Raw genomic sequence first — 24,080 nt, 5'->3', positions numbered from 1 at the left:
TCTTGCATCGACCACCACGTATTTGTCGGTGTGGCAGCTGCTCTTTTTCACTTATTGACGCAGAACTTGCCACGCGGAAACTTGTCGCGTGGAAGCTTTCCATGCGAAATTTCCACTAGCTGAAGTGTAACTTGAGACATGGCAGTTTTCCATGACGGCCGTGAAATGCACAGGAGCGTAGTTGCATATGTGCGGACACCACTGCCCTGTCTGTAGCCTAACATATGGCGTATCTGGGAAGTTATGATCGTCTTACCGGCTAACTTAAGTGAATTCGCCGCGGCTACAAGCACCGCAAAAAATTTGGACAAATAGCTACCTATCTCATTTCGCGAAGGTGCGTTGTTTTAGCCATCATAGGTGTTCTTGATGTAATACAAAACTTTTCAAAAGCGATATACATTTCCCCGAGATTCTGTCATTCATATAAATGCGCCTCACCGCAGCGTACTAATAATTAAAAGCGAACTTCAGTTTTGTGACTCCCTTTGGTCTGCCCTCTTTGCCTGAAAATGCACTGTGAAAGAGCCCGGCTTGCAAAAGGCAGTCACCCTGTCCCCGAGAAAAACGCGCTGGCTCAGATACACAGTCAGAGCAGCTTACATTGACGGCACATCTCTAATTGTACTCGAGATGGCTTGTAATTGAGCCACTATTCATAAGTCCATTCGAACCGCATACGAGTGGCATGCTTATATGTATGCGCCTGATTTCCCCCTCAAATGCACTGTGTTCTAGCAATTTAGGCCTACTTTCGAAGGCCGAATATGAGTGCAGCTTTGCCAGCAGTCAAATAAAAAAGGGAGGCTGCGCTGGGCGGCCATACCATGCCATCGTTATGTGCAGTGCTTGTTGAGCGTGTTATTGGCTCGTATGCCAATACCCGGAATACGACCGGTAGGCGCGCCATGCAATCCGCGACGTAGAGCTATGCCTAGTTAGACAGATCGAAGTTAGAGAATTTACTGTATTTTTCATCTACACTAGTTTTCATTGAAATCGATAGTCTGATTATTACACGTCATTGGGAGAGGGGGGTGATAAGAGAACGCAGAAATCCATAGGAGGAGGGGGAGGTGTACGTTTTCTTTTCGGTCATGCATGCCAAGCAACCATTAGTTAAATGTCCGTAGTGTCCCTTCATACCCTCACTACCTAAACAAGCGCCCCCCCCCCCCTCCTCTTTTTTTTTTTCTTTCACTGCACCTTCATCTTGCAATCGCATTGTGAAACTGAGTGGGGAAATAATTGCGTCTTTTCATTCTTCATAACCTTGAAAAAAAAAAAACGAGACTAGACCAAACAAGTCGAAGCCGACAGAAGTGAGGGCCATAACCGCACGTCAGAATACAACTGGGACGATGCTGCCATCCTGGGAAAGAGGAAAGTTGTTGAAGAACACGGCAGGACACGAGCATTCATATAACCTTAATCGATGGCATTTCTCGTTTCGAACAATGTTTCCTGCCTCAATATTCGCACGGGAATACTATCTGTTCAATATCCTATCTTATGTCCTAAAAGCAACTGGATTAAGAGACGTCTCTAGGATGTAGGGCGACACTACAGGAGTTATTTTGTCTTTCATTTGGTAATCATTGGCTATGTAAGGTCTAGAAACGATGATTTCATGAGAACAGTGTTTAAATATGGGCATAAGAGCGAAGCTAGCAATGGGACTAGCTAAGAGGTGATGGAGATAACTGATGGTGGTAAACCTGATGGCGAGGGGTATGCTAGGAGAGACAGCTAAGCAGAGGAAGAAGCTAGTTATTCGCATTAGAAACTTCAACCTTCACAAAACACAAAGCGCTACAACAATAAAGTGTAATAATTAAGCTTAAGGAATAAGGAAAACACTGAGTAGCCCTTCGCGACCACTTGTACGCACATATATCGGCATAATTTCACGTTTTATAATTCTCTGTAATTATTTATTGTTGTTGTTTTCAATTCATCTCAATTTGCTCCTTTCCTTCTTTATTACAACTTTCATTGAAAGCTCCACGCAGGAACATTGAATGCGAACTTGCGTAGGTATCTTAAACAAAACGAACCTCTTAGCGCATTCAGCGTCAGCGAGTACTGCACCAAAGTCAGAGGGACGGAGTGCGGTTCTCGTTCCACGCAACTCACAATCAGCTCCCCGCATATGCGACGAGCAGGAAGCAATCAGCACCTCGCGAAACAACGCGCTGCTCCTCTCCAGGGAAGAGATCTCTGCCGCCACGCACTGCCATTCCTATTCGATTTGCGGAACCGAGAGATGAGGCAGCGGCCGTCATCATCCAAATGGGAGGCGAGCAATCCAGAGCACTGCTGTTTCGGAGTCTATGTGCGCGTGGCGGTTTCGGAGCGCCTCTCGTGTGTGTGCGATGAACGATCGCTAATAGCTCGTGCGCCTCGACATGTGGTTCGCTTTCTTCGGCCCACACTGCAGAAATTACGGTGTCATTGCATTCGCTTGAAGACAAAGGTACGCAGTAACGTTGTGTGCTTGGAAGCAATAGCGGTAAACGACTTCATCACCCGCCTCTACAAGCATCCCTGGTACTTTCCGCAATAGAGATTAGATAAAAGGCAGCAAGCTAGAGAGCAGCGAGAAAAAATTAGAGGGGTTCAACGCTGCTGAACCGGATGTGGAGCGAAACTCGCTGTTGTCGTTCGTCTCTACCAGGGTTCTTCTTTTTCTTTTCTCTTTTATCTTTCTTTTTGTCTCCTTTTATTCTTTCTTCTTCTTCTTCTTCTTCTTCTTCTTCTTCTTCTTCTTCTTCTTCTTCTTCTTCTTCTTCTTCTTCTTCTTCTTCTTCTTCTTCTTCTTCTTCTTCTTCTTCTTCTTCTTCTTCTTCTTCTTCTTCTTCTCCTTCTTCTTCTTCTTCTTCTTCTTCTTCTTCTTCTTCTTCTTCTTCTTCTTCTTCTTCTTCTTCGCTAGAGGTCATTCGTGGAGTCGGCGCCACGGCGGAGGTTCGACCGCGCTGAAGAGGCGAAGTGGCTGGCATGGTGTTGCTTTCGTAAAAAAAAAAAACTATCATTTGGTGTCTGTGCGTGTAATGTGAGGTTGTATGAATGTGGGGGGAGACGACGACTGGGTGGTAGGTGCGTTAAACCACAGGGAACTGCTTGAAAGTACGTGCCATTTACTAAACCCCTCTTATTCATATCAGCCTAAGCCAGCGAAACATAATGGCAGATTAATTAGTTTGGTTTGTATGGTTTAACACACCAAAGCGACTCGGGCTCTGAGAGATGTCGTAGTGGAGGACTCCGGATATTTCGACCACCTAGGGCTTTTAACGTGCACTGATATCGCACAGTACACGGACACCATTCCGTTTTGTCTCTATCGAAACGCAGCTGCCTGTAGTCTGGTTCAAACTCGGGTACTCTGGCACAGTAGTCGGACACCTTAACTACTGCACACCTACGGCGGGGCGCAGACGAATTATAATACCACATACGCAGACGTAGTGACGCCGAAACAACATGCCCCCTTGACTGTTAATAGCGTGTTATTATCTAACTATGGCGCCTCCACGATCTCTATTTTAGATCGCACTATCTACACTGTTGACGCGTTGCGTAAAATACATTTTTATAATCGGTTGATTTATGCTTGCTAATTACCATCGCTTGCTAGTCCCCCCTTAATTAGCTTAATATTGTAACTGATTCCATGCTTTTATTTGCGCACTTTTCTAACTTGATGCTCTTAAGCTACACCTTTCCCCTTCTAAGAAGTGTCCTATAGGCGCTGTTGGTTATTGCAATAAATGTATGAATACAACTATATATGGTATTAAGATATACGTGGTTGAAATTACGATATATAGTAGAAACCACATATAGCAAAATAAAATTTCATTTCATATATTTTATTCCCATAGTAGGGTACATTAGAGGAGGGGTCAATACAAATTGTGCCCACATATATTACCAACGTATATTAGAACCAACCGCAGATACAAGTCCTGCGGACCACATGATGCTTTCCGACTTTTCCTGTAGGCAATACGTTTAAAATTTTCAGTTCGTTTTGTTCTTCTAATGGACGTACTACTAACTGCTGTTCTATTTCGTCTCATTTTTCTGCCATTCATGGTGTCTTCAGTGCTTCAAGTCCATCAAATGACACCGGGAATACCACACCCATTCACGCTGGCTCAGCATGTGCTGAAGCAAATTAGCTAAAATGAGCCGTCAAAGCCACACGGCCATCGTTATCGCCTCCACTTGAGGAATAATTACCCACGCTATAGGCGCACATAGGCAATGATCACGGGCATCTTTCCGTCGAGTGTTAGAGACCCCAATTATTCTTTCTCTTTTCTAGTGCTGGTCTCTTGCCTTCGTCTCAAAACTTTCGAAATCACTTTAGCATTTCCCACCTCCACTCGGAACTTCAGAAGTACTATTCCAATTCTCCCCCATGCACTCCCTTGGCTTTGAACATGCTGCATCCTCTCACGTTTCCCTCCCTGAAAACGTCCATGTCGGGTTCAGATCACAACGCTGTGCGCGGAAAGTCAACCGCAGCCGCTTCCGCTCAACCCACCGTCGCCGCGGACGTTTTCGCCACCGAAGTCCGAGAGTGCTAGGAGTAGAGTCTCCGAGAAAGTCTGCGGGAAGTGCGGACGAGACAACGTCGAAGAAATATGGAGGAAAATATGCGAGTACGATTAACGATCATATCTCTCTCGCTTCCACACTCCCGTTCTCTTTCGCGACGAATTCGAGGAAACGTGCGTCTCTATACGCGAACGTATTACGGGCCGGAAGGCTTTGCGGTAACGCGACTCACCCTCCTTTCCGTCTTCCCTCTCTTCTACCTCCTTCTCATTTGGACGTTTAAATATGCGCAGACGCAACTCCACTCTCACCCATACTTCCCTCACCCTTTCCACCTTCCTGCCGCTCTCCCGAGAGTCGTTCGTTAGGAGAAAACCGCTGCGAAGTGGAGCTGATTTAGACGGCTATGCTAATCGCCTGGTGCGCTGATGAGCTCTGAAAGCGCTGCCGGCAGCGGCCGGACAACAACCGTCGGAGCTGAGCTCGGTGGGCGTTGCTGATGACAGAAAGCAGTGCTCCACTCGGCTGCAGTTTCAGTGCAACTCATATACCCTCCCCCTCGCCTCCTCCTCCTTCCGTCGGGGTGTCCATTTTCTCGACTAACACTGCGTTGTGGACCGCGGCTGACCTGATCAAGGGCGAATGGCTGGCCGCCAAGAAATGAGATAACGGGTCTGTGTCCGAGAGGTGGGCACAAAAATCGAATTAGAAAGGCATTCGAAGTGCCTTCAACGTGTTTGAGTCGGTGTTCGAGGATGTCCTGAGTATACCCGCTATAGATGTTCTCTGTGAGACATGCTCATCGTCCCATAAGAGGTGTCATTGAGCAGGTAATTTTATTTGCACACTGCGTGGGTGTAGTGGTCTCGAAGAAGCCACTGTTCAAAGAAAGCACTGGTAGTTGTAGCTCGAGTCGTTCTTGAATGTCTCATTGGCGACGAATGAATGACCACGCAGAAACACAAAAAGTAACAGCTGACGAGAAAATACGAAAATATCTGTTCGCACTTTGCAGTTAAAAGCCGTCGCGCCGCCGAAATGAAACTCAGCCGTAGTAGTATTCTCTCCCATTAAGCTAAGGTTTATAGTTTCGCAGCTAGGCTTTCAGTTGGCGTTAGCAGTAGGTACAAGGATACGAGGACAAAAAGAAAAAAGCAAACAAATGCCCAAGGCGCTCCACTCGTGGCTCTAGTTTGCAATCCCCTCTTTCGATCAAATGTGCTCCTTCCAAGCGACCAGGACTGAAAAAGCTGTGAGGTGTGTGCCCGTTAGACTTTTTTGTCTTCTTAGACTAAATAAAGAGAAACATTCCAAAAACATATTTTGCAATAATTAATTTCCTTTCCATCTTATTTGGTCGTGATATGAAATGTGAAGAAATCACCAGGAGATGGTGACGCAAACGGGCCAGTAACAGGAGCGACCGGCAAGGTCTCAGCCACGCCTGTCGCCCGATATAGTCACTGGAATCATGCTCCACTAATTCTTCATAACATCATGGCGCAATTTATTTTCAGAGGTGGATTAGCGGTAATTAACATGATCAGGCGTGTCAAGCATCTCGTTTTTATACGTAATTCACCGTAGCTGGTGCCGGTCAGGGAGTGCTTCGGAGAAGCAGGGCGCGTTTATAAAGGTGACATCATGGGCATACTTTCGTCACCACCAGCGTGACGTTCATCGCCTACTGTCTACATCACAAGGAAACAGCAACCATTAGCAGGAGCCTAAATGAAACCAATCGTTACAACAGATGGCATGGGCGACTCTACGCCTACCTGCACGGTGGAGAACGAAAAAGTAGGAGCTCTGCACTTTTTTTTTTTCTCGACTCTAGTTTGGTTGGGTTTATGGAGTTTAACGTCCATCGCTCACATAGGCCAGGTCGTGATGGGGGATGATTACATGCATCCACTGGCTATGACTCCCCAAGTCACATGACATCGCACCGTACTAAGGATAGAGGGCGACGTCTGGTCTATTTGACTAACGTCCTTGTTTATCAGCAGCAAACCACGGGAGCCTAAATGTGAAGACGATTATCGCAATTAGTAGCGTCGTCTTCACCCTCACGCTCCCGACTGATGTACTGATTGATTGATTGATTGATTGATTGATTGATTGATTGATTGATTGATTGATTGATTGATTGATTGATTGATTGATTGATTGATTGATTGATTGATTGATTGATAAAAATAACTCCCGAAATCTACACGGAACAAATCACGAGTGCGCATAATGAGGCTGACGCCCTTTCTGGAGGCAGCAGCCACCCTATGAAACCTGCCGCTACACACACTGGCTTCAAACAACGCGTATGGACATTGAAAATGAGACGGGACAAAAAGGGGAAACAAATCTTGACTTCCGTGCCGACCGCCTCCATAGGTCACCCACAACGCGAGAATGGGTGATGAGAGCGACCTATTGCTCCGCCTCTCCCCGCACGACTCTTTATAAACAATTTTCCCTGTTTCCTCCCTATTAGACAAAGATTTGCCTAGGCAGTAATGATGACTCTCGACACTGAAAGTCATTTTGCATGTCGCGCTGTCTGTGTCTGAGGAAAATCGAAGCGCCTGGACAATAGCATAACTTTGTTGCTAACATGCGGAAGCACGGAATACTAAGAACTGCGTCTTCGATCGTTACGTATGGCAGCTGCGAGAAGGGCCGCGATGTATACAATGCTGGCCTCGTACCTCGTCGGGCTCCCCACTTCACTAGCCCGAAGCGGCAGCTGGCAGCGGTGCTTTCAGATGAAGCGAGCGGGTACGCTTTATCTACCTGCCTACCAACCACTGTACCACGACGCTCTGCCATCAGCGCTCCCTATCACGCTACGACCAAGAGCAATACTTTGTCGCTAAGTAACTTACCGAATTAAATAATATCAGTACTGACTCCGTACACGCCACGGTGTCAATATTATTCAAAAATTTATTCCATTGAAAAGCTGCTGGGGGCCACAGGTGCGGAGGTTCTGTGGACCATAGGGCTCGTTGACGGTAGTTATTGTGGTTGGTATATCTTTCATCACCTGGTTTGCTAGCTAACGACGAGTAGTTGTTAGATACGCACCACTGCGTGAATTTGATGTATGAAAAATGTTGGTGGGCATTTAAGCTCCACGTTTACGGGATGAGGAAGCGCGTTAACCGTCCCTGTGCTGTATCTTTGCGAACCCTCCTTCACGTACATGCACTTCCCTACTCACCTGAACACTGGTCTTGGCGTATTATGTGTACCCCGAGACGAGAGACCATGATAGATGTAGTGATTGTGGGGCGAGAGGGACCCTCGACCGCATGATATGGGAATGCTCGCACTCTTCCGGGGTGGCACAAAATATAATTAGTGGAGAGAACTGGGAGCCCCAGCTGCAAAGCTCGAACTCTGAGCTCCAGCGAAACATTGTCCACCTGGCGGAGAAGGTTGCCATGTGCCAAGGCCTGCCAGCCAGCCTTTAACGCGGCGGCTCTCGTCTTCCAGGCCTACGTGTGGGGGCGGGTGTTATCGCCTTCTTCTGGTAGAATATAAAGTTTTACAATCAATCGGTGTGCGACCCGGTGTGCCAATAGTTGTGTCAGTAGAAATTGGGCGTATAGATCAGCAAAGGGAGCCGCAGAAGGAATCCGTTAACTCTGTCGCGTATGCCATTAAAGAAGGCCTTAAATGTTCCCCATGTATTCGTGAAGAAAAACTTGTTTTCAGATTTTTACAGCCTTGTGATAGATCATTTACTTAGCGCTTAAGAAATATATTAACTTCGGTATTCAATACTTTAACAATACTTTTTATCGTTTCTTAAGATCTAGAAGAGGGGATGAATTGCAGCGGAAAGCTCCCCAAAGTTTGCCTACTTGAACTTATTTAAAGTGCACTGACATCAAGAGCACACAGGCGCCCCTTCCTTACATCGAGGTGGAATGCGAGGCAACTATGGGCTGTACAATGTCAGTGCTTATGTCTAGCTTAGCGCCCGTTCATTTATTTTCATTTACTACACGAACCATATACAGCACGTAGGGCCGAAAGGGCGTCGCCGTTTCCGTCGCCGTAACCAAGAATTGGTTTGGATTGGTTTGGTTTAGTTTGATTTAACATCCTAAAGCACTTCAGGCTATGAGAGGCGCCGTAGTCGAGGGCTCCGAAAATTTCGACCACCTGGGGTTCATTAACGTGCACTGACATCACACAGCACACGGCCGGCTCCTTGCTTTTGGCCTCCATCGAAAAGCGCCGCCGCCGCGGCCGGGATTCGACGCTGCATATTGGGCACAGAAGTCTAGCGCCCTAACCAATGCAGCACCGTGACAGGAAGTAAACAAGGATGAAGAGGAGTCGAAGGAGGAAAAGAAGGGAGGTTAACAAACCGGTTTGCTATCCTGCATTGGAAGAAGGAGGTGAAGGGATAAAAAGGTGAAGGATAACAGGGAGTTACAGAAATATCTGGATCAAATTCCATTAGAATATGCTGTGGAAGTGAGGAATCGATTTCAAGAATTAGATCTAGAATACAGAGAGCCCGAAGAGATGTGGACTGATGTTCGTGATATAATACAAGAAGTTGCTACTAAGGTAGTTCCAAAGTAAAAGAAATGCAAGAAAGCAAACTGGTTATCTGAAGAGGCTTTGCAAATAGCTGAGGAAAGGAGGATGGCAAACGTTATGGGGGAAAGAGAAAGTTACAATGTTCTCAATGCGGATTTTCAGAAAATAGCAAGGAGAGATAAGAATGCCTTCCTGAACATACAGTGCCAAGCAGTTGAGGACAACAGCCAATCAAGGAACACAAGAGCTCTGTATAAGACAATCAAAGATATCAAAGGAAGCTTCTGTGCTAAGCTGGGCGTGATAAAGGACAAACGAGGCAAGGACCTCACTGAAGCCTTAGAGATAAAGAAGAGGTGGCAGGAATGCACAGAAGAACTGTACAAAAAGGACCCGAATGTGGAAACCGAACATAAGACGGTTGTGATTACTGATCTCGAGCCGGGCATCCTGAAGAGTGAAGTTGAATGGGCCTTAGCCAGCCTTGCTAACAACAAAGCTAGCGCAATTGATGGCATTCCAGCTGAGTTGCTTCAAAACCTCGAACATGACGCTGTTAACATACTGCATACATTATGTCAGAAGATTTGGACAACCCTGCAGTGGCCACGGGATTGGAGGAGGTCAGTTTACATCCCCATTCCAAAGAAAGGCAGTGCCAAAGATTGTTCCAACTACCGCACGATCGCGCTTATTTCGCATGCTAGCAAGGTGATGTTAAAAATCCTCCAAGGTAGGCTGCAGCAGTATGTGGATCGGGAGCTTCCGGACGTGCAAGCTGGGATTCACAAGGGCAGAGGAACTAGAGACCAAATTGCCAACCTTCGCTGGATCATGGAAAAAGCAAGGGAGTTCCAGAAACCCATCTACTTCTGCTTTATTGATTATGCGAAAGCGTTCGACTGCGTAGATCATAGCAGATTGTGGCTAGCTCTCCAAGAGATGGGAGTTCCAATTCACCTCATCTGTCTCGTCAGGAACCTGTCAGGAAGAGGCCACAGTCAGAACTGGGCTTGGTCTTACTGATTGGTTTCCGATTGAGAAAGGAGTGAGGCAAGGCTGCATACTGTCGCCCTGCCTATTTAACCTATATGCAGAGTGCATCATGAGGAAGGCCGGTCTGGACGAGTCTTCAGCTGGAGTGAAGATTGCTAGAAAACGTATCAACAACCTTAGATATGCGGATGATACCACTTTAATGGCAGAAAGTGAAGTGGAACTCAAGAGACTTCTGATGCGCGTACAAGAAGAGAGTGAGAAGTTTGGGCTTAAACTGAACATTAAAAAGACAAAGATCATAGCGTCTTGCCCTATCGAGTCCTGGAGCATCAAGGGACAAGAAGTGGAAGCTGTGACAGATTTTCTCTTCTTGGGCTCCAAGATTACCTCGGAAGGAGACTGCAGCCATGAAATTAGGAGACGCCTGCTTCTGGGAAAGAGAGCAATGTTTAGCCTTGACCGCCTAGTCTGCCAACCAAGATCCGTATAACTCGTGCTATGGTCTTTCCATTTGTGATGTATGGATGCGAGAGTTGGACTATGAAAAAGGCTGACCGCCGAAGAATTGACGCGTTTGAATTGTGGTGCTGGCGAGGACTCTTGAGAGTTCCTTGGACTGCCAGAAGGTGAAATCAGTCGATATTGTCGACCATAAACCCTGACTGCTCATTGGAGGGTCAAATTCTAAAGTTAAAGCTCAGCTACTTTGGTCATCTGTTGAGAAGAGAGGAGTCGCTGGAGAAGGATTTGATGTTGGGAAAGGGTGAGGGTCGCCGGAGAAGGGGTAGGCAGCGAACGCGATGGTTAGATGGCATCCTCGATGCACTGCAGATGAAGTTATGTGATGTTAGGAAGATAGTGAGAGACCGGAAAGCGTGGCGTGACATGGTCCATAGGGGCACGAAGAGTCAGACACGACTGAACTACTGAACTGAACTGAACTGAACAGAAATATGAAGTCAATATAGCGTGCGGCAAAATCACAGCCTATTGTACAGGCCCGTGGTTTTCAAGAAACGTAGAAATGCCTGGGATGTCTTCACCGCCAACAGTCACCGCGGCCAGTGGCCTAGAGTCATTTCTGTCAGCGGGAGTCAATCTAGACACTCCAGCGCATGGCAGAGAGGCTGTCTTTCGGCACTGTATGTAGGGCACTCACAAAGAATGGGGACTATTGTTTCGTCGCACCCGCAAGTTGCACATGCAGGGCGATTAGCCATACCTATCACAAATGCATATAGTTTGTGAACACTGCACCAACCCACAGGCGGCACAGCAAAGTTGCTTCAAATCGGGGTAGGCCGGGTGCAAGCCGGAACTTCAGGTCAGGATCCAGGGATTTTAAACGGGAGTTAGCAAACTGGCCAGAATTCCACAAGGCGAGCATGAGTTCCCGCAAAAGTGCGCGAAGCCTGCCCGCTGCGGTCTTTAGGGGGGTGACTTAAAGGAAGAATAATAAGGGTCACGGCCTTTAACGCACCTCAGGACAGTCGCGTGGCAAATGTCGCCGCTATGTGACTCAGAGCACCTAGGGCACGCGGGGGAATTTTCGCAGGCGCCACTCACATGCCCTATTTTTTTACACTTCCGGCATTGATGTGGCTTAGGCACGAAAAGCCGGACCGGGTGTCGAAAATTCCCAACCTTCACATGCGATGGTATGCAGTCGCCCTTGAAAGTGAGCTTGATGCATTTCGATATGCCGAGGCGCTGCACTTGCAATATGGAGATGCTGTTTGACGCTGGCGTCATTACGGCAGGTAAATTGGTGTCAGAGATGCCCACGTCGACGTTGTAAATGACGCCGGCTGTAGTACCGCGCCCTTGGAGAATACGGGAGCGTACAATGATGCCGCCGAGCTTGTTGATGGCGGTCAATGTTTCCAGTGCGCCCCGCTGCATGACATAAATGGTGATTATGTTTTTGTAGGGGTTCACTTTGACGTCTCTAAACATTCCAGGGACGAGGCCTTCGAGGAACACAGAGGTGGCTTGCCTATTGAGTAGGTTGAGATTGTGTGTTGGCGTCTCTGGCACAAACATGACGGTGGGTATCGGGGGAATTCGCGTCGTGATGACTGTGGACGTGCTTGATGAGGACGAGTCTTCTCGTTGGCTATCTGATTGTCTAAAACGTGTGACTGTGTACATTGGCAAAGTGTCTCAAACTGGCCAGATGGACGAATCAAGCGTGCTCCCCATCAATTGATCGGTCGATTACTTCGAGAAATGTCTTGAAATTGACCTGTCATCCTAGTGCAAAAGCATTAGTAGTCTATGTAAAAATAAATAATGCTAATTAGCGATTATTGTAATGAATGATACTATACTAAAATAATAATAATAATTTATAATAGTGACCAATAAATGAATATATAAAAATAAAATGAAAGTAAATAAGTAAATAAAATTTCAAATAAGATGAAGTAACAAAACTACATTATAAGTAAAAAGCAATAATTACAAAACACGTGGCAGCGTTAATTCTTGCGCATCCACTCAATGCAGTTTCAGCATCGACCTCAAAATTTTTATTTGTGTATTTATTAAAAATAAAATTACCATGCGCATGGTTCCTCACCTTCAGCTCCAAGCTGCACTGTCATTAGTTCCTTGCAGGGGGCGTTATTAGGAGCAACGTTATGCACTGCTGTCCACTGCGAATCTTCCTCTGGTTTAGTTCAGTGCTCCAACTCTCCTTCCGTGCCCGTCGTGAAGGTGATTGAGACGAACGAACGGTGGCCATCGTGTCATCGAAAAGGTCCAGAAATTCACTTTTAACGTTCGTTGCAAAGTTATTTTATTTCTCTTAAGGTCTTCGAGGATGTACGTAAGTGATCTGAGATATTGCTGGCAATTTCGTTTTCTCCCGCTTATATTAACAAAGAAAAAATAACATGAGTGGAAAATGTGGTCTGAGGACTAGCACTTCGCTTTACGAAAGCAAAGACCTCTCTGCGAGGGAGACCGGGACTGCTGTATCGTACATGAGACACTCGAACATCCCTCGCACAATGGTGAAATCTAATTGCGCAAGCTTCATCTAGCTTTTCCCCCACAGGGTCTAAAATTGGCTCCTCGAATTTGTGCGCTGCTCGGCGATATGCGTGAAGGCACATATTCGGTTGAAAATTCATCTCCCAATGGTTTCTCAATTTTTTTTTATTTTACGCTGTACCAAGTCCCCTTACAAGGCTTCACGTTCGTTAAAATGTAACCTGAAGTCTGATGAGCAAATGCACTCGATCGCTTCGAAATTGAACCTCGTCAAGGTCGGTGAAACCTGCTGGTCAAGCACGGTTAGCCAAGAAAAGAAAGTCGCCTCTTTAAAGTATCGATCGTCGACTTGCACTCAGCGCTGTCGAACAGCTTGTTACCTTTGGAAGTACGCTGAAGCTGGCTAGTGAGGTGCAGGAAAGTGGCTCGACTGCTGCTGATGGTTTCTTTTCTAACTTGTTGCGCGCGCTTGAGCCCAACATCCAATGATGTCACCTATATATAGGCTCTTTCGTCAGACTGATCGCAATAATTTTGTTTCCGTGGGTGTGACCGCTAGGATGTTTGTGCGCATGAGCATCATAATCATACTGATTGCGCCTACTGTAAGACAAATGCTTCTCCCATACCTTTAAAATTAACTCTATCTTGTGCCAGTAGAAAAGAGCAACGTCGCTTATTCGCTGTCAGGAAGATTGAGCGCGCGCTACAGATGCTGCGCGCGCAAGCCTGACGCATCACATCCGGCTTGCTTACGTGACATAAAGTTAGAAGGTACGTTTGCGGGTGAGGCCGCACTCGTACCTGACTGCCCAGTTCCATAGGCATCGGGACTTTATCGTTTAATTCTGAAGAACTGCGGCGAAACTGTGGTTTAAAACACGTCCTCTTTCACGCCAGGACTATGATCTACTTCTAAGTCAGCGCTCTGTTTATTGTATGTATTGTATGTATGGAATATAACTTTTAACGTCCCGAAGCTGTGAAGGCTTTTTGGGAAGCCGTGTTGAGGGGATCTGTATTTATTTAGATCATCTGAACGTTCTTTCAAGTGCATTGGCTGATATCGTGCTGCCAACAGGAGTTATCTGTATTTTACCTCAATCCATAACCTCCTTTATAAAGGAGGCTATGCTCAACCTAAATACTGTCGCTGCCACTGGGAATCATATCAGCAACCTTGCAATGTGTACATGTGTGTTCAGTAATATCTGCAACATGCGTGATAGGCAATTGAGGAACAAGGTGGGATGGAAAAATTGTGCCCTGCCGAGTGTCGACTATTGGCGCATTTCATATTGTGATATTGAGAAATGATACTTCATGAAATATCGCAGTTAGTTCCACCATATGCGTACCTTTTTAACACAGAGCCTGTACATAGATGAGATCTTTGGATATTTCATTATTTTGTAACACTTGCTTACCCGGGCGCCAGTGTAGTCGTTCCTGCAACTCACTGCATGCTTTTCCTCATTAATGTGTGATAATTTTATTAAGAGACGCAATTACTGTAGTTTGTTTGCTTGCTCAGACGTAGCTTAGAAGAGTTTCTGAGCTTCTGTATTGTGTTACGGAACCTAGTGGGTACAATAAGATTCCTTCCATTACCGTGATAGTAAATGCCCCGCCGTGGTGGTGCAGTGGTTACGGCACTCGACTAATGTTCCCAAGAATGCGGGATTGAATCCCGGCCGCAGCAGCCGCTTTTAGATGGAGGAACAAAGCAAGACCCCTCAGTTTTGTGTGATGTCAGTGCAAGTCAAAGAACTCCAGGTGGTCTAAATTTCCGGAGCCCTCCACTACGGCGTCTCTCATAGCATGAGTCGATTTCGGATGTCAAACCCCCCAAACAAAGCCAAACCAAACTCCCGTGGTGAACGACGTAATATGTACCAGGAAGGCTTTGCTTATCACAGATGTTGCCACGGAAATGGATTTGTGGACATATATGTTCATAAAACCAACGGTTAAGGCACTGCCAGTAGCTCCACGTCAGCAAGGAATTCCCGCGCTGGTTACGCGTTTCAGGGTTTCTCAAGATGCCCGTTGCCGTCCGGGAACCGTGATGCAGTGGAAAAAGTCTTCGAATATGTGAAGTCTCTGTTATTCGAAATACTTACCGATTCGCTGAAGTTTGACACCATAGCTAGTATTGACAATCCAAGTTAATTACGTGGCATGAAAACGAGAGTCCTGAGGCTAACAAACACTACTCAACGGCCACAGACTACTGCTATAAAAAGCACTTTTTTTTTTTTTGCGAAGGTGAAAAGGGCATCACTCTGCAAGTATATTCAAGGAGATCTCGGTAAGCTACAGCATAAGTGATGTAGTCACTGGTTAATGGATACAGTCAACTCAGATATATCTAATCAGAAGGTGATCGCGAATTAGCTCGACATATCGATAATTCGGTAATAAAACATTTACAGTAATCAAGCACATATTTAACATGGAAGCAAGAAAATCTGACACCCACGCAAGTGGCATGCTTCTTGCAGCGACAGGGCAGGCACGGTGCAAGTACACCGTTCGCTAAACCTTGCTAACCCTAAGTTGCTTTGCATCGAAGGAGCAACGAACGGTTCTTGGTAGCCAGCAACTGCATATGATAAGAGGCCTAGTCCAGTTACCAGTGCACTATGAATATAAATATTCGTTCACTAAAATTAGAACACAGTTTCTTTCCGCAAGCGAAACAAATTAAATAGAGAGGAGGGGGAAGGATGGGGGACATTTATTTTAAACACAGACGATTATGGGGCATTCAGTTCCTTGGGCCTCCGAGTGGCGTCCCTACTACAAGGCACCCCAGGTAGTTGCCATTGCTGGGCATTAGGAAGGTGTTCTTCACGCGTGACAGTATAGTGACGCAGAAGGAAGACACAATAGATCGAAGGCCATCCTGAATTCACGCATGACAGCGTTGTGACGCCGTACAAAACACCGGAGGCTACCCTGAAACACTACTCACGCTTACGCACCGCAGTTTCCTGTCGTTAGCATTCCCACTATATGTCCAAGGCCATCAGCTAACGCGTATACGAGCACATATGAAAAAAAAGAATGACGTCATGAGAAACGCCGTCTGCAGGGCACTGCGCACAGTTCGATACGTCGAATTGACAAAAAAAATGGAAGTTTGATTTAATGCGCAATGTTGTCTACTTCTACATGTGTGTTAAATACGGACAATAATTCTAATAATCCGGGTTCGATATATCTGAGCTCGGATGCATAATTATGTTAAGGTCATGCACATGATGCTTTCGGCTGACAAGGGCCTCTAGTATACAACTATACTATCGCCGGGTAGTGCTCGAAGGCAGTATTTAAGTATCTACTTGGGGCTACACAGGTACTTCCACTCCATCTTGGGACATCCACATTGACAATGTGTCGGTTAGCCATAACTGGGTTTTCTCCGCCGATTTTTACGTTCTTCTATAACACCAACACTAAACTCAGCGCTTAAAAATCGTTCATTAAATATAGATTGGAATATTGGTTGCTAATTCTGTACCACGGTCAGTCCCAATAAAAGTTTTGGGTACAGAGAGCTATGGAACGAAACATAGTGGCTGCAACGTTAAGCGATAGGAAGCGTGCAGAGTGGGTCAAAAATAACTCGAGTTAATGACATTCAAGTGGAATTCACGAAGAATATATCGGCACGGGCAACGAATGTAATGCGGTGAGAGGATAACCGATGGTCGCTAAGGGTGACGATTTAGATTCCAAGGGAAAGAAAGCCTAGCAAGGGCCGGCAGAAAGATAGATGGGCAGATGAAGGTAAGCAGTTCGTAGGGGCCAAGTGGATGCAGCTAGCACAAGACTGGGTTAATTGAAGGTGTATTGGGAAGACCTTCGCCCTGGAGTTAATATAGTGCGGCTGATGATGATCATGATGATAGTGTAAAACAGGCTATATCAGATTACAACCGAACGCCTAGTACATCTGAGATCATGCGGACTCTATCTCTGGCTCAGAGACGTAATTACAAATGTGTGGTATTCTTTCACAAAATATTTTATAAGATGCCTTGCTAGAAGCGCCTGTTCTTTCTGCCCCTGGCTATGTTTCAGCATAACAGATGAATCTTGCAAACATTTTTTCCACTCGCATGTTCATCTTCGTTTTCTTCCGGGTTACTTGCATCTTTTTCGACCAAAAAAGGATCTCCCTGACTCAGCCGTTACCGTATATAATCCCGATAAACCTTGCTGTGTAGCCACTCACCTTTGTAAGAAAAGTTTAGCGCACGACTAGACGAGGACGGAGTAAGAACAGGTGACACACGAGTGATCGTGTATCCGCTGTTCTTCCTCCGTCCTCGTCTAGGTGTACGCAAGCTTTCTCCACATCTTATACCCACAAGCCCAAACATCTAAGTTCATGAACCGGCCTATATTGGCGTTTCAGTTACCACTTCTGTAAAGGAGTGAGGCAAGGCTACATACTGTCGCCCTGCCTATTTAACCTATATGCAGAGTGCATCGTGAGGAAGGCCGGTCTGGACGAGTCTTCAGCTGGAGTGAAGATTGCTGGAAAACGTATAAACAACCTTAGATATGCGGATGATACCACTTTAATGGCAGAAAGTGAAGTGGAACTCAAGAGACTTCTGATGCGCGTACAAGAAGAGAGTGAGAAGTTTGGGCTTAAACTGAACATTAAAAAGACAAAGATCATGGCGTCTTGCCCTATCAAGTCCTGGAGCATCAATGGACAAGAAGTGGAAGCTGTGACAGATTTTCTCTTCTTGGGCTCCAAGATTACCTCGGAAGGAGACTGCAGCCATGAAATTAGGAGACGCCTGCTTCTGGGAAAGAGAGTAATGGTTAGCCTTGACCGCCTAGTAAAGAGCAGAGACATTAGTCTGCCAACCAAGATCCGTATAACTCGTGCTATGGTCTTTCCAGTTGTGATGTATGGATGCGAGAGTTGGACTGTGAAGAAGGCTGACCGCCAAAGAATTGACGCGTTTGAATTGTGGTGCTGGCGAAGACTCTTGAGAGTTCCTTGGACTGCCAGAAGATCAAATCAGTCGATATTGTCAACCATAAACCCTGACTGCTCATTGGAGGGTGAAATTCTAAAGTTAAAGCTCAGCTACTTTGGTCATCTGATGAGAAGAGAGGAGTTGCTGGAGAAAGATTTGATGTTGGGAAAGATTGAGGGTCGCCGGAGAAGGGGTAGGCAGCGAACGCGATAGATGGCATTCTCGAGGCACTGCAGATGAAGTTATGTGATGTTAGGAAGATAGTGAGAGACCGGAAAGCGTGGCGTGACATGGTCCGTAGGGTCACGAAGAGTCGGACACGACTGAACGACTGAACTGAACTGAATTTATTTGTACTGTTTTCATTAGTACATTTTCTGCGGCGAACGACCTTATAACGCGATAGCGTTCAAGGTCCTGTTACAAAAAAAAAAATGGCGTTGACTTTGTGAGCTAGAAAGCTCAAAAGCTTTAAAAAAATTTGGCCATATTACGTCAGTCAAATACGGCTGACAGTTCTTACGTAAATATTGGATATTTTGAGTTCAATAAAAATTAGGTGTAGTTTAGCTTGGGTTTAAACCTGGAGTTACGCGAGAGCAGTCTGCATGGCTACGCTTAGTTTCGGCTTGAATGTAAAGACGTGGCTTTGGCACATTGTAGTTTACTCTATGGTTTCAGCTTTATTTATGCCATAGGAGAATCGCTTCACGTATGAGCACACCTTGCCTCGAGTCGTTGACCATTCTCATTCGAGTGTAGAAGACTTCTAGTGGTGTGACATCGTCTCTACGTCGAACTCCAGCGCACACCATCACAACGTTCGAACGAACCTTCTGTCCTAGCAACTCGTTGTTATTGTTCGCCTCTACCAAGTACCGAGGTATCTGTCTTCTTCTTATTTTACTTCGTCTTGGTCTTCTGCTTCTCTTCTTCTTCTTTTATTCTTCTTTTCCTTCTTCTCCTCCTTCTTCTTCTTTTTGTTCCTTTTCCTCTTCTTCGCTCTTCGGATAGGCACAGACTTGCACGGCGAAATGGCAAGACAGTGACCAATGAAGCTCTCGCTACAAAATACTGAGCTAGAAACCGCAAGCCATGGCAGGTGGTATCTGGCCGCTGACATGACCAGGCACAGATTAGTTGTTAGATTGTCTGACGTCACGAGACTACGTCACATATGGCTGAGTGTGCAGGACCTGCCAACTCGGTCTTCGCCTTTGGGATGGAAGGGTGAGATCGGGATCCTGACTTCCAGGAACCTAGGATCCCTAGTTAGACACGATGCCCCAAAGCCACGCAGGCACTTTTCTGCAGCTTGGTTGAAGCGGGGATTTTCTACTGATTAAGCGAGGACCAAAGTTAAAATGTAGGCGAACGAGGATCCAAGGGGAGCAGGCCAACGGTACCCTTAAGGCGTAAGTGTCCCTTAGATTTACGCCATAGCGTCTACAGCTCGTTTGCACGAAAATTGACCGCCGATGGCGGCGTATGGTTCCAAAAGGAGTAAAAAGGGTGGTTTATGAAGGCACAGCATGTAATAAGGCTGCCGTTTGCCGGATCCCCTCACAGTTCCTTATTTGACTACATGCACTTTTCTCAAAATAGACTGAATACTGAAACCTCACTATCGCGTCTACTATTTACGCGAAGATTAAGAACCCTACTAATTTCTTTAAACTTTTCTGGTTGCCGTTTTCTACACATTTCTTGTATTTTCGTGCTAAAAGCTGCATTACACTGCGTGACGTTCTTATGGCATTTTCTGCATTTGATATGAGCCCTTCATGTTCTCTGACAGTACACTAAATGATGAGGATGATGACGAGTCTACTGTCTCACTTATTACTAATATATTGAACTATTAATAATACGTTGAATAATAATTGACAGCTTTTTATGTTTTGTCTTTTTTTCATCTATTTGAACGCTTCCCTGTCGCAGACTTCCTGCGACACGCCCGCTGCAACCGGAACGTTACTCTGGACGAGGAAAAGTGTGCTCCGGCCTACAGGCGCACACTGGAGCTGGCCAAGACCGTCAGCCAGGCCCAAGACGTCGACCGAGGACTAAAGAAGTCTTGCTGGTCCGTATACCATCATCGGCCGCTATCCTTACCGACCTTCTGTACCCATGCATGTGCGCAGCGATCGACCTGTCATTGCAGTGGAACGCAGCCTGACTCTCAATAAGTGCTGCACTGCCAGCTGTTATACAGACGCAGACAGTGGATAGCGGTTTTCGATCACGTATACTCAACCACCGCAGCGGCATTTTTGTACTCTCCTGCGTAGCTAGCGCTGGAGTGCTTTTACACGCGCATCTTGCTGGACCCGCTGCCAATAATTTCCCTGCTCCACAAAGACGGAAACTGACCTCAAGTGTCTACTTGTCGCGAAGGCTGTTTTGGTCTAGTTTATAGCATTTAACGTCGCAGTCCGAGCGTGACCCAGGGTATGGGGTACGCCGTAGCGGAGGGCTCAGTAAATTTCCACCACCTGGAATTCTTTGACCTGCACTTTCATCGCGCAGTATACAGGCACCTTGCTTGCCGCCTCCATCGAAAGGCGACCCCTAAGATCGACATTGAACCCACGTTCCTGTTTCCGCATTCAAGCGTCCTAATCACTGATCTACCGCGGTGGAGCTGTTGGGAATGTGTGTACACAATTTTCTTTCTTACTTGTCCCACCAGGAGGCCACGCCCATCGCTGTATTGGTATAATCTCGGCATCGTCAGCACCTTAAATTTCTAATTTCCATTTTACTCCGGCCAAACGCAAAAAACAAAAACAAGAAATGAGAAGGGTTCAATGCTACTAAACCGAATATGGAGCGAGTGCATTAGCTGTCGGTGACCGAGCGTTCTTCTTCTCCTTCTTCTTCTTCCTCTCCCTCTTGTTCTTCTTCTTCTTTCAGGAGGGGGGGTGGGGGGTCCACGGGTCACGGACCATGTGACGAGCGATTATACCTGGTGTAATATTGCTTTCGCAATAAAAGATTCCAAAAAGAAAATTGCAAATGCAGTGAGGGGGCACCTTTAGAAAGAGCACATTGCACATCAGTTGTTGTTGGTGCTGCTACATTGTTTTGTTGTTATTGTGCCTACATGCTTCCTTTTGCTTAAAGCTTACCTACACTTCAATGTTTTCCTTTCTGTTGGCTCTGGACGCAGCGCTTTCAGCGAATTTGTGGAGTGCAAGAACTTCCACGTGGAGCGCGACTGCGGAGACCGAGCGAGCGCCTTCTTCGCGCGACACATGCAACGCATCTCGGGCCCACTCATCGAGGACCACTGCGGACACTACGCGCACGGGGGAAGCTGCGACGACAGCGCCGCCTCCTCGGCGCCGCCCCCTTACGACACCTGGTGTCGCCTGTGCTGGTGGCCGCTGCTCTCATTGGCCACGGCAATGGCGCTGCTTCAGCCTTGGAGCCTTTGAGTGGAACATGGTTGCGGGAGAGAAACGGCTTCTGATCTGAGTTGTCTGTCTTGCCGGAGTTTTCTCTGGCGGGCTGTGATGATTCTGCTGGTTACGTGGGGAGAACGGGTATTTTGTTGATCACCTCATGTGTGATGAAGCAGCGGCTGTGAATGCTTCTATTCCTGAAGCCTACTCGGTGGTAACCAGTGCTCAAATCGCGTCGCAACAAGTGCTCAGTAATTACATACCCTTAGCATACCGTAACACCGCAACACCGTTAGCGTTACCGGAGTGCCATGAGCAAGCCCGCCGCCAGTGCACACGGTCTAATTAGAACAGACGCGACATGCATGGACTTAGTTGGCGGGTATGGAGCGCGACCTGGTGCCCTTTAGGAAACTGTCGCGCGTAAGGACAGATCAGAGCGTGTTCACTGGCGATGGGCTAGCTGACGGTACTCCGCTAACGCTATTGCGGAACACGGTATGCTAAAATGTCAATTCTAGACAATGAAAAGGGGAAGTTTCGGAATCGAGCCACCAGGCGCAACATGCTTTCGGAGGTAAAGACGCGCTCTTTCCAGGCGTGCAAGTCAAATTCTCACTTGTTTAACTGGTAGCTAATGTTCCTCCTAGCTATCAGCCCTGGCAATATATGTTCGCTACCAATGCTCATAAAACCAAGTGGGTCGCTGTTTTTTGGATCACTATATCAGCAAGTTTATACGTTAAAACTAATAGACTAATAAAATCACTGGTTTTCCTTCCTAAAAATCAAATTGGAGTTGCGTAAAGCTTTATGTAAAAATCAAGGATGTGAGTAGTCGCGAAAGGTTGAGATTTGAAGCTCTCAGCTATTGACAATTTTAAGTTTATCGACTACCCGGAATGGACGTACCAAGCCCGGAATTGATTTGTACCTATTGCGAACAAGCCGTAATTGATCTTTCTTCGGCCAAATGCAGCAAGGAACTAAGATCATTCGCGTTTCCAAGGAAGAAAACATTCCAAAAGCAGTTTATTTTGAAGAAGCGAAAGATGCGGCCAAACATCGAAGTCTCATCAGTTCATGTAAGTGTAAAAAAAAAAAAGACGTGTTCAAAATTCATACGAAACTACGAATGCCTTCCATATGTTGCGCACAGCAACATGGAGCACTAGAATTAAGCCATGGGTCTCAAAACTACACTAAACACTGAAGTTGTCAGTGACGTTGTCAGGTAGATCGTCGTCATAAAAATATGCGCTATGGACTGACGAATAAGGGCCGATAAAGAAGCCGCCGAAGCACTACTAAAGGAAGAAGTGGGCTCATGAAAGCCAAAGAAAATAGTAGTAAGCAAGTATGCAGAATGACTGAGTACGATTGAAGCTATAAATTTACATAAACGTTCACAATTCAGGATTTGATTAATAACATGTGTGTACCTCGCCCCATATAGCTGACGACGTGATGTCTCACAGAGGCCTAGTGAAGTATGCTAAAAGCATTTCGTGTCCCCCGAGTTACAAGCTCTTGCTACCCTTAAGCCTTCAGATATTTAGGTTGCTAAAGGTGTAAATCGTCATCCATATTTCATTATTACGGATTTAAAATCCGCGACGTATATAGATAGACAAGCGGGAATAGCGATAAGATTATCCCCAGGAGAACGCTCGATAATCAGGGGGCACGCTTACTAAACATGAATTAGACTATCCGCCAAATTGGAAACACCAAACAAAGTATAGCCCCGCCGGGGTGGTGCAGTGGTAAGACGCCCGACTACTGTGCCGGAGTTCCCGGGATCGAATCCCGGCCTCGGCGGCTGCGTTTCGATGGAGGCGAAACGAAGTGGCGTCCGTGTGCTGTGCGATGTCAGCGCACGTTAAAGATCCCCAGGTGGTCGAAATTACTCCGTAGCCCTCCACTACGACCCCCCTTTCTCGCTATCCACTTTCACTCCCACCTTCATCCCTTCCCTTACGGCGCGGTTCAGGTGTCCACAGAGCAAGTGTGACAGATACTGCGCCTTTCCCTTCCTATGAACCAACCAACCAACCAACCAAACAAAGTATAAGCTGTCAAGACCAAATGCCGAACCAGACAGAAAGGTGGTCATATGGCCGAACAAAATGAAATCTCAACACGGATGCGATAGTTTTATGTTTTGTGTATGTGTCATACTCATATATGATACAAGTAGTTGTTATGCTGCGTTCGCTGTTTATAGTTACTGGGCGCAAGCGTACTAGCAAAGTCTTCGTCGTGTTTGACTGCAGGGGCACCTCGGGCTTTTGCATATCTTCACGAGTGAAAAGAAAAAAACATGATAGGGCTTGTTATATAAAGGAGGCCGTATTGGGAATCAAACTATTTGCTAAGTGCTTCATTATTACTATAATAAAGTAAAAAATATTCAGGAAACGAGTTCCTACTGTTCTCTGAACTACCGGCATCAACAGTGCTCAACGGTCAAAAAATAAACTTAGAGGCATTATTATGCTTTTGAAATAAGGACTCACCCACAGTTTAAACACCCTGGCTAAGGCGT

General features: G+C 46.3%; 1 protein-coding gene across 1 annotated transcript in view; it reads left to right on the top strand.

Moving 5' to 3' along the window:
- LOC146196515 (uncharacterized) overlaps positions 1-21,565 on the top strand; it is a 47,024-nt gene extending 25,459 nt beyond the window's left edge. Inside the window, exons 3-4 of the mRNA XM_084597033.1 lie at positions 20,067-20,208; positions 21,298-21,565. Coding sequence (XP_084453159.1) covers positions 20,067-20,208; positions 21,298-21,565 — 410 coding nt within the window. The remainder of the gene's footprint in view (positions 1-20,066; positions 20,209-21,297) is intronic.
- Positions 21,566-24,080: the final 2,515 nt, after the last annotated feature.

This window comes from Amblyomma maculatum, chromosome 3 (genome assembly GCF_055883805.1).
Source record: "Amblyomma maculatum isolate TAMU_Amacu chromosome 3, ASM5588380v1, whole genome shotgun sequence".
In the NCBI taxonomy this organism is placed as follows: domain Eukaryota; kingdom Metazoa; phylum Arthropoda; class Arachnida; order Ixodida; family Ixodidae; genus Amblyomma; species Amblyomma maculatum.
The sequence above is the reverse complement of the archived record's forward strand: the minus strand, read 5'-3'. Positions and strand labels throughout refer to the sequence as shown.